General features: G+C 41.4%; 1 protein-coding gene across 5 annotated transcripts in view; it reads right to left on the bottom strand.

Annotated features, from left to right (window-relative positions):
- The window catches only part of brsk2b (BR serine/threonine kinase 2b), a 216620-nt gene extending 198267 nt beyond the window's left edge, over positions 1-18353 (bottom strand). For 2 of the 5 annotated variants that reach the window (XM_037534707.1, XM_037534708.1), the window contains exon 1: positions 18075-18353. In XM_037534707.1, the coding sequence (XP_037390604.1) occupies positions 18075-18165 (91 nt within the window). In that variant the 5' untranslated portion in view covers positions 18166-18353. The remainder of the gene's footprint in view (positions 1-18074) is intronic. The other 3 variants (XM_037534710.1, XM_037534711.1, XM_037534709.1) reach the window with 2 other exon arrangements.
- Positions 18354-18757: the final 404 nt, after the last annotated feature.

Genomic DNA, 18757 nt, shown 5'->3' on the forward strand with positions numbered 1-18757 from the left:
TGGTGTTCCGTGTCTCACAACAGAATTGCTGTAAACAGCGACAGTACACTTCAGGTGGTGTTAGTTAGTGACCAACCCAAGCCCAAAGCTTATTCTGAAGCTCAAAGAGCGGCTGAAAGTGCTCCTGAATGAAACCACGGATCATGAGAGGGATGTGCCGGGTTATTGGAAGATTACAGCAGATTGTTCCTTGTTATGCTTGCCTGAAGTGTAAAGGGCGTTTCTGCAGTACCAGCAGTAGCATGAGGAATTTTAGTGCAGCTAGGCTGAAAGTTGCTCAGGGGAGGGGAGGATGCTGTTCTCTGCCAGGTACAATCATCAATTCCACAGAAAAAACTTGCTGATAATAAATACTGTTAGTGTATTACAGATGTGTAAAATACCAGTTGATCCCAGCATGAAATGGTCTGTTGATCAGCTCAAGCTATTGATAACAAAGCTGTTGAAAACTGTCTGCAGCAGCGCTTGAAGGTCGGTGTGGGTCAGGTTCGGGTTTTAAATGTAGTACTCTGGCCTGGTTTAGTCGGGTCTCAAATTCGTGGGACGGGTAGGTTTTGGGCTTTATCTTCATATATCAAGACCTCTAGTGTTAGTCACTTACAGTACTTTAAAACATGTTTTCTAATGGTCTGATTTTCTGGTTTGCTGTAAATGAATGGATACATCTGGACCTCAACTGTTCTGCATTTGAGTTTGTAGAAATCTGCTGCAGTTTGCAGCAAAAAACAGGAAAATTGAACTTTTGATGGAACATTCCACTGACAACTTCCATCACTACTGTATTGAAAGATATCCAGTTTGCTGTCACCCATCTACTGTCACCATGTAAATGCATCATAACAGATGTAGCCTGAAATATACCACACCAACATGTGATGTGATGCTGTAAGCTGTGTATTTCTTCATGTTGGGGACTAGAGTGTTGAGTATATTGAGTACAGTGTACATGATAGTGTACTCTGAGATGGTCATTTTGAGTAAAGCTTTCATTAAAAAAGAAAAGAGAAAGTGGTGTCATGCAATCTCTAATATATCTGCTCATTTACGCTCGTACACAAAGAGACATATATGTGCGCGCACACACACACACACACACACACACACACACATTCTGGAACATAAATATGCCCCCCCCCCCCTCCCCCCAACCAGCCCTCTCTCAAAATGCCTGGAGCGCTACCTGCCATCACTGCTGTTAAAGTGGAAATAATGAGCGTTTCTCAGGCCTCTCCGCACCTCCCTAATCTGATTATACCACACCATTGGACGCCTGTGCCCAGGCTAAAGGCCGCAGAGCATCACACATGCTTTTCTCACATGCGCACACACAAGTAGTCGGCGGGCCATCTGTGTGTTGTGTGGGGTGTGTGGAGTGTGACTCTGAGGACAGATCACAGTTCTGACGTAGCTCGAGGCAGCGCAGTGCAGTCTGAACCGTGCTTTACCGTATCCCTCAACGCACAAGCAGAATTCACAAACTAAAAGCCTGTACTGCACATTACGACTATATGATGAGGAATTCCTCCATTTTTTCCCCAAATTTCAGCATAGTTAAATCATTAAGATGTAAACACAGTCTTTCAGGGTGGCTTGATGGGAATTGCTTTGTTCTAGAGAAATTCAGAATTTTTCACAGGAGACTTCTCAAACTACCGCTGACAAAGTTACTACATGAAACAGCTATGATTACACTGTCTGATGCCTGCGAGACTGTTTCAGTAGTTTTGAGATAACCTTTTGGCCTAAATCATATGTTTGAAATATATTTATAGCAGATAACCAACAAAAACATAACATCTAAGAAGTCAGGAGACACATATAGGTTTACTGGGCATTTTGGATAATGAATAAAATGGCTACATTTGCAATGTAGACGTCATGGTTCCCTGGCTCCTATCACCACTGCTATAAAGAAGCCTGTGCTGGTACACTTTCTCTATGAATGAATGGTATTTGTAAAACTCACATGACTTTGTTTACATCTCACTGACTTAATTATAAAACTTTTCTTTAAAAATCAGGAAATGGTTTTTAAATTTTCCCAAGTGAAAGGTATTGAAATAATTTAACTGGACAAACACAAATATTGTATTGACATAAAACAGCCCACCCAATGGCTCTTATTGGTGTAGTTTGATGTACTTGCCTAGACAAGGAAACTAAACCCCAGTCCCAGCACAAAGAGCAGGTTTCCTTAAATAATAACGACAGTTTTCTTTTCCCAACTATTGATAAAATCACATGCTGAAACATTGGTCCACAAGTGGTTTAAACAGCTAAGTGGTTTGAGTGCTGATGTGTGCTGATATCACAAGAGGAGAAATGCGTGAGGTTTGGCATTATTCCCAAAGTCCTTGTGTTGTGGTTGGCAAAATATAAAAAGCTTTCTATTTATTACACTACATTACTGTAAATTGAAAATGAAAACCTTGTTTATTAATAACAGGTAGAGACAGGTTTTGTCTCTTTCTCTTGTTTCTCACCAGCTACCTCCCAAGTTCATGCCTTTTGTGTTTTCCCTACTCTACCAGGCCTGACCCAGCACACGAGGGGTTTGTCAACTAAGCAATAAGTTGAATCAGCTGTGTGAGGTCACCAGGACTGAGATTGGGAACCCCTGCAACAACCAGAGCCGACAGACCAAAAAGTTTTTGTATGCGTTCAATGTTATATCCAATTTTTGGAGGTGTGCTGATTCAAGCCAAAAATGCTGTCCAAGTTAATACGCCTCATCTACAGCGAACCCTCCATAATGCCATGCATCAGAAATCTATTTCTTGAAAAAATCATGAACGTTCCTTTGCATTTCACTTTCCACTTCAGCAGAACATAAACACAGACTGTCTGCTATGTTTGGCAAATCAAACCCTGACAGAAAACATTTCCTCGCCTCCCAGTGTTTGTAAAAGGGGTCATGAACTCTTGTATAAAACACACAATTCTAGCAAAAGAAGATTAGTATGATTGTCTCATGCAGCTGGGTAGAATCAGAACTCTGGTTTCTTTCTTTCTTTCCACTTCTTTTCAAGAAATGTTTCATATCATTTCAAATCTGGCCATTCTTATAGAATTTGTAACTAATACTGTGACTAATGTTGACAAAAAACAAAGACAGCCCTGAACAATATATAATTCATAAATCACTACTGCAGTATTGGCCTTTATATGACTGTTAATTCTGAAGACACAGGCAGATTGGCTGAGAAGCATTCTATCTGTGCTGTTGCTTGTGATTTCACACAAACACAATGATTCTACTATTCCGCTACTAAACACACAAAATCGACACATTAAATAACTTCTATAAGATAATATTTGACTTGTGGCCCAATTGGTCACAATCGAAAGAAGACTATAACAGCAGAACATCAAATTCCAAGCCTCTTTTTGCAATCTTTTCAGTCAGCAGCTTAGACAGCAGAACAATTAAACTGCGAGTAGCCAGAAAGGGCTGTGACATCCTTTATGGACAGTCTGGAACAAAATGCCATTCAGATTAACCTGGCAAATACTGAAAAAGCTAAGCTGAACCTGATATTGCCACAGTTTATAGCTCAATCCATAACACCAAAGGGCTCATTTCTTTTGGTGGCTGAAACTGCCAGTATTAAAGCACATTTGATATAATATTCTTGACTTCTTTGCTTTACTTTTTCTTTATTTCGCAGAACTGTATCAAAGCAATAGAACGCTCAAGGCTGTTATCAGCCATCACGGCTGATGACCTATTGTGACATTTGCAAAAGCAAACAATTTCAAGTGTTCAAGTGTTGCTTAATTGCAATTGCACTATGAGCAGCCTGACCGACCGCATTTGCAGATGACTGTTTCTGTGGGCACTTTAATTATTCAAAATAATCATATAATCCAACAAGAGTTAGAGTATTATTAAGATCAAAATATTGCAGATTATTTACATGTGACATCAAGGATTCTCTAATTGAAGTCCCTGTAGTTACTGAATAATAAGCCTTAGTATGTATTAAGCCTGAGATTTAAGTGGGTTAATGTGTAAATTATATTATATTACATCATGTATATTGGCATAAAACATATCGCAAAAGCAATATATAGAAATATGATATCATGGAGCCCTGCTAGCTGATTAACCAACCCCCTTTTATCCACAGTGCCAAGATTGTACGTGTCACAGGGAAATGAGATGGTCACCTGATGTCATTAATGGTACAGAGTATATATACCCAGGAAAAGAGAAAATCAATACTGCAGCAGGACCATTATGCGAAAATCATAATTATCAAACCCTTCCTCCATGGCCCATGTGAGTCAATTAAATCTCTCGCCAGTCCATTATAAATGTAATTGACCCAAATGCAAAGTATGTTTATGATATTCATTAAAAAAGGAGGAAACGATTAAAAGCAGCTTCGCTGGCTTTGATCTACCAGATAATCGAGCAGGCTTATAGTGGACCAAGCAGCTGTAGACTCCTTAGGAATTCTTGAAGGAAAAAACATTTGTGGCTGAATGAACACTTGCTCATTACTTGGAGATGCTCCAGATGCAGCATGTCTTCTGAGCCGTGTGACTCAATGCTGGTTAACACAACTGAGTCTTCTGTGTGACTCACCTGAGGAAGAAGAAAGCTGGCGGTTGACACCTTTAACCTGATTAGAACCTGATGAGGTGCTTCTCAACAATTAAGCTGTAATTACGCTCCTTTTACTTTGATGGGCTTACATGTGCTCTACACACTACATGATGACAACACACCTAAATGAACACTGAACCTACTTCTAAAGTGTAATTTTGATTATGGTAAGAAAACTTTCTTTGGGGGCTACTTTACTCTACTATGCTCTGGTTGAATCTCTCTGCCAGGGACACAGAGAAAAATACATTTTAGGCCAAAAGCTTCTCAAAACTATCATATTTGTTACTGTTTCATATAATAACTTTCTGTGAGGTATTAAACACTTCAGACGCCTGGTTCCTATCACCACCACTGTAAAAACATCTGACTCAATAAGGCTACATTCACACAGCAGGTGAAAGTGGCCCAAATCCGATTTTCTCACCAAATCCACTCTTAAACTGACCCGCATGTGCAAAAGAACAATGCTTCACATTGCTTCACATGGCGCACTTATCCAGAGGCAAACAATCATAACCGTCAACCAATGCCAGTCACTCTTGGAGGGTTCAGCTTCATCTTCGCCAGCATCACAGGAGTGATCGTGAAGCTTCATTGACTGACAGCTGGGCTCATCACCCAGAATGTGTTCGAGCTCACTGTATAAAGGGCTTGGTCTCTTTTTTTGTTTGTGTCCCTGGATTCATTAAACTTTGCTTTCAGAGTTTTATCTGCATTTGGCCATTTCTTTCAAAATCTCTTCAAACACAGGTGTTTTGGATTAGTCTCTTCTGTTTGTACAGAAATATTATCCCAAATATTTATGAGGGCTCAGCAGTGCAAAATTATGATGAATGTCAAGTTAGATTGATGTAAAAGTCCAGTGAATTCTGATCTGGCTGTTCAGACTGAGGCGCATTGCCGCATATTGGATATGTATCGGATTTCAGTACCACAAGCGAAAGCGTCTCAAATCGGAATTGAATATGTCAGATTCAATGTGCTTTGTTGCTGCTCACACTGACACACAGACACATCTGTGTCACATATGAAGAAAACGATTGGATTTGGGCCACTTTTACCTGTTGTGTGAACATAGCCTTCTTCTTTGCAAGGCAATTTTTCACAGCAAATCACGCTGAATGACTTTCTTTACATTTCAACCATTTTATTATGTTGAAATTCTGAAAAAACTGCAGAATTTGCCTTTAATTTGTGGCTGAAAACAGCCACAACACTGATTTAGCAGAGTTGTAGTCCACTTTGCTTGTTGCTAATATCATCGCTGCATAATAACATGCTAGATGGATGGGCCAACAGCTCTAGTGACGCTACCTGATGGAGTTTTAAAGGGCAGACAGATCTGATTGATCCCTCTGGAGAATAGAAGCAACAAGCCTCAAAAGTTCCCATTGCCTTGATGGCTGAATTTTTCATTATGGGCCATGTTAGCACTGGTTGATGGAGAGCAGAAAATTAATGAGCGACTGCCATGGAAAACGAGTGAAAAACTCAAAAATAACAGCCCTGCTTTTGTTCACTGAGGGCTCTCCATGAATTATAAAAAGAAAATGGAACTGGAGAACTGAATCGAAGTACACACAGCTTCAGTGCGTTCGTGTGTCTGGTTGGAGCCACAATAAACATGCTTTGTTCTATTTTTCCCGTGATATCAAAAGAATCTTCTTTAAATAAACCCTCCTGCACCGTTAATTTCAGCTCGTGTGAAATGATCTTAATAGAACTATTCGCTTCTTTTAGTTTGAAAACTGGCCCGACAAAAAGCCCACACAATGCCACCTTAAACTCATTCATTGATAAACTGGCTTGACTGAGCTGTCAATGCATTACCTCTGCTTGACAAGCCTGCCTAAAATAATTTTGTCAATCAAGAGCTTATTGTTCACCCTTGTTCCAAATGCTAGCAGCTGAAACATTTCAAAGAGCTTTGCCACATGTGGCATTGACATCTTTACTATGGGGTCGAGAGGTCCACTCAAAATGTGCAGCAACCAAAAGGTCTCCAAATTGCTGCTGTCCACCGTGGAAGAGTCTGAGGTGAAGGTTGTGGCATGGACTTCAATAGCATGCTCCTGTGATGTCACAGGGCCACCGCAGTCTTCTTGGTATGAAGAGGTGATAATTGAGGCACACTGAACTGACTTTATTTGATTCTGTACCACTAGTCATTTCAACAGATATATAAAGGCTGCCATGACATATTGAATCACACTGAAATGACTACCTTGCTCCAAATATCAGACGACAATAAGTGTCCCATCTGTAATTTGGCCTTGAGAGACATTATTCAGCTCACATCAAGAAATGGGGGAGATCCTCATTCACATTCTAATAGCCCGGGCGGAGAGGCTACGGTCCGATCGATAGCGTCGACCCTCCAGGCTAGGCTGAGAAACAGCGCGCCACAGCCATCCACATATGTATAAAAAGTGGGTGGTTGCCATAGAAACCCCCCAACTTGCCTTTGACTATGGTTAGAGATGATGTGTATAGCAGATACTCTACTGTTGGCTACATGCTGTCCAACCAGCTAGATAGTGACATTACACTGCGCCCTTTTGTAATAGAACATTAATGAGCTTCAGATTAGAAGCTCAAATCTACATTTTCTTTTTCTTTTTCAACTGTTAACCTTCCAGGGCGACTTCCTCCAGTGTCCCTGCATCTTCACCATTACCTTCAGGAATAATGAAGTTTGTTTGTTTCTTTCTTTCTATCTATGAAACAGACAGACATACAGACAGACAGGCAGAAGTACACAGACAGATAGACAGACTCACAACTGACAGTCACAAAGTCAGAGTCACAGACGACAGACAGATAGATAGTTTGATGGAAAGATAGATAGACAGATTTCCTTTCAGGATCAATCAATCAGTCAATCTATCTATGTATCTATGTATCTATCTATCTATCTATCTATCTATCTATCTATCTATCTATCTATCTATCTATCTATCGATCCATCCATTCATATAGCTAGCTAACTAGCTAGACAGATAGACTGAAACTCTCCTAATCCTAAAAGGAAATCTGTCTGTCTGTCTGTCTAGTTAGTTAGTTAGTTAGTTAGTTAGTTAGTTAGTTAGTTAGTTAGTTAGTGAACTAGCTCTAACTAATAACAGTCTCTTTGAAGTTTCTTTCAAAATTAATTTGAGTTTTTGGTCTGTCTGCCTAATACAGACTTTCACTTCTATTCGAAGTGTCTTTGTCTGTAATCTTTGTATTTAATATTTGATTGTTACAACAATCTTGCAATTTCTTTCTGTATCAAGAAGTTTCTATCTCTATTGATCCATCAACCTTGCCATCTAGTCATCTAACTAATCAACAACTGATACTGTCTTTTGTCTGTGATTTTCTTTCAGCGGCCTCCTCCTTCATTTTCTCTTCAGCTCATCCCTCCATTTTCATCTCACAACCTTAAGTAAAAGCAGCCTGACCCCCCTCTCGGCTCATCTGAATAGAGCTTCAGTGAGCAAGCATCGGCGACCACCTGACTAATGACCAGCCATCACGATCCAGCCCAGCCCAGCTCAGCCCGGCCATCTGGACAGGATATACCCCCTCTGGTTCCATTACTAATCAATCATGCATGCAAAATGACACGGCACGCCATTCCATTCATACAGTACCTGCACCCACCAAATGAATGAGTTGATAAATAAATATCGCTTCTCGAGTGGCTGTTTGGGACGCTCCGAGCCATTGTGCTGAGGCCTGTCGGAAAACTGTGCGACCTGCACTTGAATGGAGGGCGACAGACCGACGAACAAAGAGGGGTTGAGTGAGTGCGTGTGTCTGCCTGTCTCTCGCTCTCTTTCTCTCTGCAGCGTCAGTATCTTGTCCCTCAGCCCTTACTTCGCACTTTCACCCCCGCTATGGCCTGCTGCCCTCAAATCAAACACACAAGCACAACAGCACTTTCCCCAGGCCTAGTGCTTCTCCTAATTAAACCCCAAATAAGCCCATCTGTTGAGTTATTGACCACAGCCTGTGCTCCGGTTTGATTAGAAACATGGTATTTAGCTTTGAGGGGGTGTATGAGGTGTATGAGTAATGTATGAGGCTCAGTGTAAAGCAACATGATTAATAAGCTATTTTTGGTTGCCTACAGCATGTGATTATGTGGCACTGTGTTGTTTTAAGGTTTAACCCACAGAAATATAGAGTTACTATCATTCTTCTGCTTTACACTTAACACAATGAAATAATTATTTACTCCATTGTGCAATTATATTTACTTTCTATTTACATTCTGTATCGGTGAGTCTGCAAGTCTGACTCCATGGTAGTGACTGAAAGTTTCAGACGCACATTTTTGCCTAAATTTCTTCTGGAACAAAGAATTAACATCAAATTGCACCAAAAAGCAACTGTGACTTCTAAGGGTTAAAGAACACAGGACGTGCCAAAAATCAATATACGGCTGTTCTGATGGGCTCTTTGCGCTTAACCCTAGTTATGTACCCTCTAGGGGGCAGTTTGTGGAAAGGATGTCATGGGAAGCAATACGGGATGGCGTGAAGACAGGGATAGAGAGATGGAGATAGAGAGAACAACAGTGTGGAGGACAGAATGGAGGAGTTGCAGGGCTCTGCTGTGGTTCTCTGATAAAAACCCCCACAGAGACAGCAGCCGGCCCAAGAGAGGAGCTCCGCGGTGAAAGGGAGGGGGATGGGGGGCAAGAGGGTTCGAGCAAAGCGCAGCAGACTAAAACACAGACATTAGAAACACCAGCAAAGAGAATAAACAATAGCTCAAAAACAGTGCCGAATGAAATCACTGGTTTAACCTCTGGGGTCTCAAACGCAACCACTAAAGGGCCAAATTAAAAAATCTCCAAAAATCTGTGGGCCAGAGGAAAAAATGTTTTTATTAATTCTTTTATTAATGTTGTCTTATAACCTGAACCAGCCATTGTTTATTCAAAATACCCCAAAACCTCAGCAGTAAAATCTAGGCAGTTGTAGTAGACCTTGAAATGTTACATGACTACTTGTCCACAGGAGCTCAGCCTTTCAAACCTACCTATCTGCTTGAACTAGACAACTGGCTTTGCTGCAAGTTCGTTAACATTTGGGCTCAATATGTATTCTGAGCTGCTGAGTCGATGTTAGGTGTTTATATGGGCTGAACTGCTGTGTTTGTGATATGACAGGTGTGGAATTGCATAGAATTATGTAGAATTGAGGTGCAACTGCTGTCCCATAGATTGTTGTTGAGCTACAATAGTCAAAGTGCACGTTACGCTGCAGTGCATGCTGGGAACTGTAGTGCAGCACATTGTGAAATGAGCTCATATTAACAGAAAATGAAAATACTTTTGCAGGAGTTTTGGGTGTTGTGGGCCTGATCTGGCCCACCAGCCTTGTGTTTGACACATGGGTCTTAAAGCAAAGGCTGAAAATCTGATTTAGCCCAATGTAGCCAACCAACACTTTATGACAGACAAAAGTATGGAAAAAATCAAGATTGCTCCTACTGTCCTTAGCTATACAACATACTTGTGTCCATTTTTTGGATATCAATCTCTCATACAGTGCCAGAAACCACATAAGCAACTCCATTTGTGATTGCTTAACAATGTGACCTGGTTTGCGGTCATGATTTAAGTGTGCAGCTAGCATGACGCTAACCAAACGGTTTTAGGTTTCCATCATTTGTTAGCCACATTAGCCTCACAGCTCCAAGGCAAAGACTAAAGAAGCAAACCAAACAATCTAAAACCCAGCCTAAATTCCTTTTTGCAATGAAGATAATTATACCATTGACACGTCAGGTGGACAGCCCACCTGTTCAGCCCTGAAGGCACTGTCTTTATCTCTGACTCTGATTCAACTTCTGGGCCACAGCAATCAAAGCCAACAATCAGCGGACATTCTCTTTTGTTCTTGATCTCTAGAGCTTCATTAAAAATCACACATATTGTCATCATCTGCTAGCCATGATGAGATTTGATCAGTGTACTAAGCAGCTTGCAATGTCATGCTTTGAGAAGATTTCACCCAAAACAGGTCAAAAGCTAAATTTAGGACTACTGGACATCGGTGATGGTACGATTGATCCTGAGGACTTTGAATGCTTTATGAATTCAGCTGTATGCTGTGTTAATGGGGGGGCTGCACGTAGGCTGCTCGGCTCCGCCAAATGAGGGTGGGTGAAGGGGGTTTCAAAGACGGGCTGTTGCTGTCTGCCTGTGATCTCCAAGATGGAAAGCATGGCCATTGTGAGAGAAGCCTTGTGGGAAGGGGGTGCAACCATGACAACCAGCCACTGTTACCCAGCACTCTACAAATGAGAGCCAATTGAATACTGGGATGTGTCTGGGAAAAAAAAAGACTTCAACCCCCTCAGATAGAAACACACAGACAAATTGTTCACAAAGTCATCCCAGCAAGATAGTCGGCCGCTGACACTTCAGACAGGCTTTTCAGGCTCAAAGACAAGCCCTTCTTTGTGGTCGTTCAGAAATCTGCTCAACTTAACTTCTGTAGAGCAATACTGGAAAATATCATATAATATATATGACAAATAAAAGCTGGTATTGATGTTCAAGGTGAAATATTAACTCTTTGATATCTAGAATGATTACATTTGTTTTGTTATAGTATTTAAATAAATATATATTGAAGTGCATAGTGAGTTGTATAGCGATCATGTAATTTGCTGCATTTCAAATGTAACAACACAATTACATGATTAATTATACAGGTATGACATAATTACTTTACATTCTTTATATACAGGTTTGGGCCTGCAGTTTTTCAGTGGGGGCTCCCAAGAGCATAACTGGCCTCGCTCTCTCAGGTTAGGCAGGAAGGATCACTTAGGTGTATGTTAGCTGACCGAGTTAGTGTGAATTTTAATTACTTCTATGAACTACTAATAATAACAGTGAATTACACCAGTTTTTAATCCACTTTGCTTGTTGCTAATGTCATCTGCAACATTGCTGACATTTCTGAAAATTTTGAAGGTCTCTATAAATGTCATTATGCAACTAAACATATTCAAAATATGAAATATCCTGACAACTTTTTCACATCAAAACAATTACACATCATATACACTTTTTTGCTTTTTCACCGTGCCGTCTTGGGCAAATTTTCTAATAAAAACATCATTTGCTTGTCAAAAAACTGGCAAACACACAGGACAGAAGACACTGAACAGACCGCTTTCCATTTTGGAAAGTAGCATGGAGAGCTTCACTGCTTCATTCAGAAGTTTAAACTCTGAGTTCTTCCACAAAAGACTGGGATATTTCCAGCCCAGTTCAAGCACCATTTGAGCTGCTTTTGGAGATTTCAATCCTTTTATGTTTACAAAAAACTTCCAGTTGCTGGGACATGGTCAATTTGCCATCTTGGTTGTTGCCATGCCAACACCAGAGATGCCAGAGATTGGTCAATGAAAGTTGAAAGTGAAAGTTTACAAAAAACAAACATCAGGTGAGCAAAATAATGTTGCATTTTCATTGTCTGAAAAATCATGTTTGGTGTGCAGGATATCACCAGCGATCAAATACATTTATTGACGTCCAAACAAATCGCACTTAGAAATGGTGCACAGTGTGCAAAGGCTTTGTGGATGAAGGCTGCATGCTTTCAGTGCACACAGGTTCAGGGAAGCTGCTGTTATCTCTTTCTAATCCTGAGTGCTTGTTTCTCAAACAGATAAGGCCTGGGAGACGGGAGGATTGGACCAAGCCATGCGTGGACGCTCTCCTTATTGGATGAGGCTGTGCACCGCAGCAAAGCGAAGCCTCTTTATGGGCCTCTGCCGGTGGCTCTTTGGAGGTGCTCTGCATCAGTGCCTCTCCACCATCACACATTCGCCAACCCCGGAGTGGAATGTACATGACTTGATTATCTCCCATGTCTTGCCCGCGAGTGCTGTTGGAGCCTGTGGCTTTAGCATCACACGGCATGGAGCCTGGCCTACAAGCTGCTGCCCCTGACCCAGCGCTCAGGCTCGGTCTGTGGGCCTGACAGGCTGCGTGGCTCAGGTACTTCCCTGCTTCATTAGTGAGCCACCCTTGGGATGCCTTAGCTGAGTGAGAAAGCAGAGTAGAAGAGAGTCAAGAAAAGAGGCAGAGTGTAAGAAGAGAGAAGAAAGACGAGCAAAAAAAAAAAATAGGAGGAACCGAAGCACAAAACTACAGCACGCTTCCATTATGGTAATGCAGTTTAAAGCGATAGTTCAGCCAAGAATCAAATGTATAGTTTTCCCCTGACCCTTACAGTAGCCAATCAGTCAAGACACATTTGGTGTTCGAAGTTTACTTCTTTACTTTTGCACTGGAGTTTAATGGCTAATGTAGCTAAGTAATAAAAGCTTATAGCCACCATTTAGCATCAGATAAAAGGCATGGCTGAATAATTAAGCATGTGCCTCAAAGTCATTAAGTAATCTCAGAAATACTTATGTGGCTTCTAACACTGTATAACATACTGTTATCTAAAAAGAGACAAAACAAAAGTAGCCACCTTCTTAAAGAGGAAGTCCACCGGCTTTTCAAATTTCTGCATAACTGACACGAGATATGAACAGTGATTCACTGTGGTTTGATGTGAAATGCACTATTCTAGAGAAACTTGGGAGTCAGGATTGTTTACAGTGCCAGTAATAGGAACCAGACTCTGAAGGGTCTAATGCCTCTAAAAGCTACATCACAGAAAGCTATTACATGAAATGTTTATGAATGCACTGCCTGATGCCTCAGACATAGTTTTGCCCTTAAACTTTTTTATATATATATTCATAGTGGAGAGGTGCATGCAGGCCATTGTGAGGTACATATATGTCCACTGACCATTTTACATGACATGTACACGACAGGTTTACAATGCTCCATTTCACCTCAAACCACTGAATGACTTTGTTTACATCTATACAGTTGAATTATGCAGAAATGTTGAAACATTCGTGAAATCCCTTTTCAAAGCCTGATTTTTTTTTAAATCATACTATTGTCTGTATGTAGGTAACAATATGTAATAGACATGCTTGTATATTTCATATTACTAAGAACTCAATTAGCCTCGTAGCTCCAGTGCAAACTTCAGACATCAAAAAAAGGTTCTGGACGACCAACTACATTTGAAAATTCTGCTAATTTGATGCCCAAATCATTGCTTTATCATAGCCTCTGTTTGAACAGGCCGTGTAGATGGGCCCAATCTGTCTCTCTGTATGAGCTCTGCTAATCTTCATCTCTGTGTTCCTTCTGAGGTGGTGGCGAATCCAGTGCGTGTGGTGGTAAAATACAGTGTGCAGCACAATGAAATAAAGAGGAGAAAACACAGGCTAGCACATTCGATTTGATTGGGGGGAGGGGGGTAAATTAAACAGGAGCGTCCCTTTTTAGGCTTCCCACGGGGGTCCCGCTTTAGCACGGAGAACTCTCTCTCAAATCCCCCCCCACACTTGCCCCCCTCATCCATCTCTTCCCCTCCCCCATCGCCTGCTTTCTCTGTACGAGCCTCTCTCTTGACATATGGGCAATCCTCTGCGGCGGCGGCTGAGACGAGCTCCATTTATTGTGCAGCATTCTCTCAGCAGCTATGCCAACGGCAGCAGAAAGCACTAAAGTCCCTGCTACTAACCAGTCAGATGCAGGCCCGGCCTCCAGCTATGAGCTACAGTAGGATTCATTTAGAGACAAGGGGACTGAGTTTCAATCAGCGCCAAACTACTGAATCCACAGGGGGTCTGTCTTTTGTTGAGCAGTTAGCATTCATATGGTTTAATAGCATGTCTCATTCGCCATTACATATAACATGGAAAGCACTGTTAAAGTTTTTAGGCAAGGCGCTTTAGAGTGGCTGTTCATGATTTTCTTTAAGATGGCCATATGCTCCTGCACTTCTGAGGCCACAGGTTTGCACTAACAGCTTAGAAACAACAAGCAGCACCAACAAAAGATCCAATGTTTTGAATGAATGTCATCCATATTCACTGGAAGCGTAGAGCATTCCTGCAAGATCCATTTAAAGAGGAGGAGACAGAGTTTCAAAACGCGTCTAGCACATCCACATGAGGTCTGTCTTCTGTTGAGCAGTTACCATGCACACGGTTTGAAGGGGAATTTCACAGATTTTTCTAATTTTCTACGTAATTAAATTGTTGAGATTTAAACAAAGTCATTCAGAGCGGTCTGATGTGAAATGATCCACTGTAGAGAAACTTACAGTCAGAGCCGTTCACAGTGGTGGTGATAGGAACCAGGCATCTGAAGTGCCTTTAAAAGCCCCCTGATAGAAAGCATTACATTAAATGGTTATGAACAAGCACCTTATGTGTCCTTTACAGCAGTGCACTTTCACCCCTCCCAAAAAGCCCAAAATCATCTAATTTATTTTGTTCTTTTTTTTTTATTCATTTTATAGATGTTTAGCCATTTTCTGTAGTAATTTAAATTTTTATGCAGTATTTTTGTTATTTGTCTCGCCTCCGGCAAGTTCTCACAAAGACACAAACTGTTATTGTAAATTAATATACTTATATTATATACATTATTATTTATTGATTTCTTTTTACATTTTTTTGTTTTTCAGTTCTATTATATTTAAAGTTTAAGGAAATTCTCTGTTTAAAAAAAAAGTTTTTTTGTAAGTTCAATAAATGTTTCCAGATCCAGTGAGTGGATCTAATGATGTTCAATAATCGTGATAATGATTTTCATAATTGAACGGCTCTAGCCTCTATGCCATATGGTTCCACATTGGCACAATTTGGATAGGGAAGCCACTGCTTCATAACCAGTATAGAGAAAAACATACCAAGTCCGAGCCATTCACAGTGGTGGTGACAGGAACCATTTGCCTGAGGTGCCTTTACAAGTTCCTCACAGAAGGTATTACATGAAATGATTAAGAATGTGACACTGACTTTGTTTTGCAATAGTTCTGAAACAAGGTTTTGGCCTAACGTACTATTTTCCATACATTTGTGGCAGAGAGGTATAAAGGTTCTAAGACAAAACATATCTTTTATTTAACAATATGTACGATCTTCAACATATACATATAAAAAGACATGTAAGGTGACTTAAGTCGACTGCTCATCGTAATAAAATGAGGATATTTACATCGTAGACATTGTGACCCCTGGTTTCTATCACCACCACTGCAAAGAAATCTGAGTCAACAACAAACCCTTTCACATCAGAACATTCTGAATGGCTGTTTACGTCTCAACAGTTTCATGATGCGGAAATTTTGAACAATTGGTGGAATTCCCCTTTAATAGTATGTCTCATATATTGCTACATGCTGTGTGTAGTTTTAAATGCAGTGTGCTTAAGTTCTCATAGTCAACAAACTCCATGATTTGCTTTCTTTATTGTGTATATGACAACATGTTCACACCAATTAAAGCTCAAATCCAACAGTTCATCTCTTAGTGTAGGTCTATGGTTCCCTCATGGCAGCAACTTGACTCTGATTTGAGGATTATGCATGGTCTCTGGTCCGAACCTTCATGTGTGCAGCTCCAATCTGTGTTGAATACAACGCTGGACTACCCAGGCCACTCAACTTTGACCGCACTCAATCAACAGCACTCATGAAGAGGCCACCAGCCGTTCCAAGCTTCATAACACGCTGAGCACCAAATGAATTGTAGCAACCAGATCAATAATGACTTTACATTTCTCATAACACTGATGCGAGATACACAGGAAAACAGTGAAAACAGCCATGCAGACTACTATGAGGATATAAGCCTTAGTAGTCTGTGATAATAAGGCATGATGACAAACAGTCTTTTACTATAGGATACATACTGGTTAACCCCAAAATCACACTAGGCTATATTAAGGCTGGGCGATTCATCACATTTCATTTTCAGTTTTGATTTTGGCTTCCAACAATTATGAAAACAAGATGAGTAAGATAAAACGATTATTGTGCCGCTTTCCTTTTTGCAGTGATGCTCTCATTTTGTCTTCATAAATCCAGCAGACCCCTTTCTTTTACAGCAATGCACTTTCACTCGCCCCTAAAAGCCCAAACTCCCCTAATTTATTTTGGTCTAATTTATCTTCACTTGTTATTTTTATTGACGTTTAGTCATTTTCAGTAGTAATTTTCATTTTTATTCATCATTTTTATATTCTTTATGTAAATGCATATATATATATATATATATATATATATATATATATATATATATATATATATATATGTATAAAACTTATTTATTTTACGTATTTATCATTGTTTATTTTTTGGGCGGTTTCAGTTCAATTATATCAAAAGTTTAAGGAAATGCACTGTTAAAATGATATGGTTTTTTTTTTCAGCTTAATAAATGCATGATAAAGTCAATGAATGGGCCTAATCATTGTCTCATTATAGCCCAAAATAATCATGATTATGATTTCCCCCATAATCAAGCAGCCCCACCTTCTCTCTCATATAGTTCCATATTGGCACAATTTGGATATGGAAGCCATTACTTCATAACCTATATAGAGCACTACACAGGGAATAGGGAGCCATTTGAGATTCAGCCTTAGTCATGATTCATGCTTGCCAGTTCTCGAGTCTACAGCAGTGCACATCTCTGTAGAGCTGCCTTTGCTCCCAGCAACCAGAGGCTTTCCCACTGATATTATACATCCACTGTCATTTCATTATAACACACACGCCTGACCCCACGACTGCGAATCCATCTCAGGTGGGCCAAAAACCTCAGGGTCAACAGGTCAATCATCACAAACCAGCGAACGTGCAGGTCTTAGCATGTGCACAGTACTACTGTTTCGTCTTCTGGAGCTCGCAGGCAACGTGTAAGAAAATCACAGGTACAACACAAAGTACATACAGCCACACAAACCAGCCCAAATCCTAAATACATCTCAGAAGTTCAGCACTGAATTTGGACCATTCTGACACCAGCGGCCAGCAGGGGGCGCGGTTCTGCGGGCTGTGCGCTGAAGAGAGTCCCTTCAGTGGAGCCTGCACCATCAGTCCAGCCACAGAGCCGCTACAGCACCAAAATTCAGCCCCCAGCTCTATCACAGCTCCTCATCTTAGGCTTCTGCATCGCCTTTACGAGCGCGGTACCGGACACTGCGCCCGCACCCAGCGCCTGTCCTGCAAATCAGGATTAGCTGTCTTAGGCTGAGCCACACTGACAGTTCGCAGGGACCCAACTTCATTCCCCAAAGAACGAGGCAACAAATATCCACCTCTTCTCAAATAGGATACAGCAATACGCACGATGGGGCAGGAACACCAGAAAGTGGACCTGTGGGGGGGCATTAATCTGCATCAGCTGCACGATTGTCCTGTCCGTCCACAACACAATTGCAAATGCATGCAAAGCCAGCCGAGCCGGCATATGCTGTGCACAGCTGAGATAAGCATCAGTCTGCCTCTCTGTAAGCCCCTGGACTGCGCGTTCAGGGTCCGAAAACACATGCATACGTCCAAAATAAAGGACAAACCTGTCTGTCCCTTTCCAAGCGTCTTTTCCAGGCGGTACGGTCCCACGTAATTGGCGTGCTGGGCGCTGTTGTCTTTACCCGTTGAGGACATTGTATTATTTCTCTTTCTTCTGGCTTCTCTTTAAAGGTAAATTGCTGGAAATTCAGCAATGTTTTTGGGATCTCTTATTTCTGCAGTTGCTCTCCCCCGCCCAGCTTTTGCTCCTCCAGTCGCTGCCTCCTCACCACGGTCGCTCGAGGGTCGGTGGGGCTCTCGCTCTCTCTCTCTCTCTCTCTCTCTCTCTCTCTCTCTCTATCCTCGGAGTGCTCTCAGCATCGTATGCTGTTGTTGCCTCCTTCTGCCTGTAGGGGCGCTGGAGAGCAAGACCGCACAGCAGGCGTTCTTTATTTATTGACGTTTTTCCCACCTGTATTCCGTCAGGTCCCGCCCCTCCTGCGCTAGGATTGGCTAGCAGTGAGCAGACGCAAGCAGGCCACTGAGAGATGAGACAGTACAAGCTGCTACGTTGATGGCGCGAGAGAATCAATTTGTTAGCCAATCGTAGCGCAGGAGGGGCGGGACTTTTCGGAAAATAGGTGGGAAATGTAAACGCAGGCGTTCGTTGATTGACGTGACGCTCGACCAATGAGCGAGCTGCATGTCTTTCTCTCGGGAGTAAAGAGTTAGCATTGAGCTACCGCCT

The sequence above is a fragment of the Pygocentrus nattereri genome, chromosome 25 (genome assembly GCF_015220715.1).
Source record: "Pygocentrus nattereri isolate fPygNat1 chromosome 25, fPygNat1.pri, whole genome shotgun sequence".
NCBI classification, from domain to species: domain Eukaryota; kingdom Metazoa; phylum Chordata; class Actinopteri; order Characiformes; family Serrasalmidae; genus Pygocentrus; species Pygocentrus nattereri.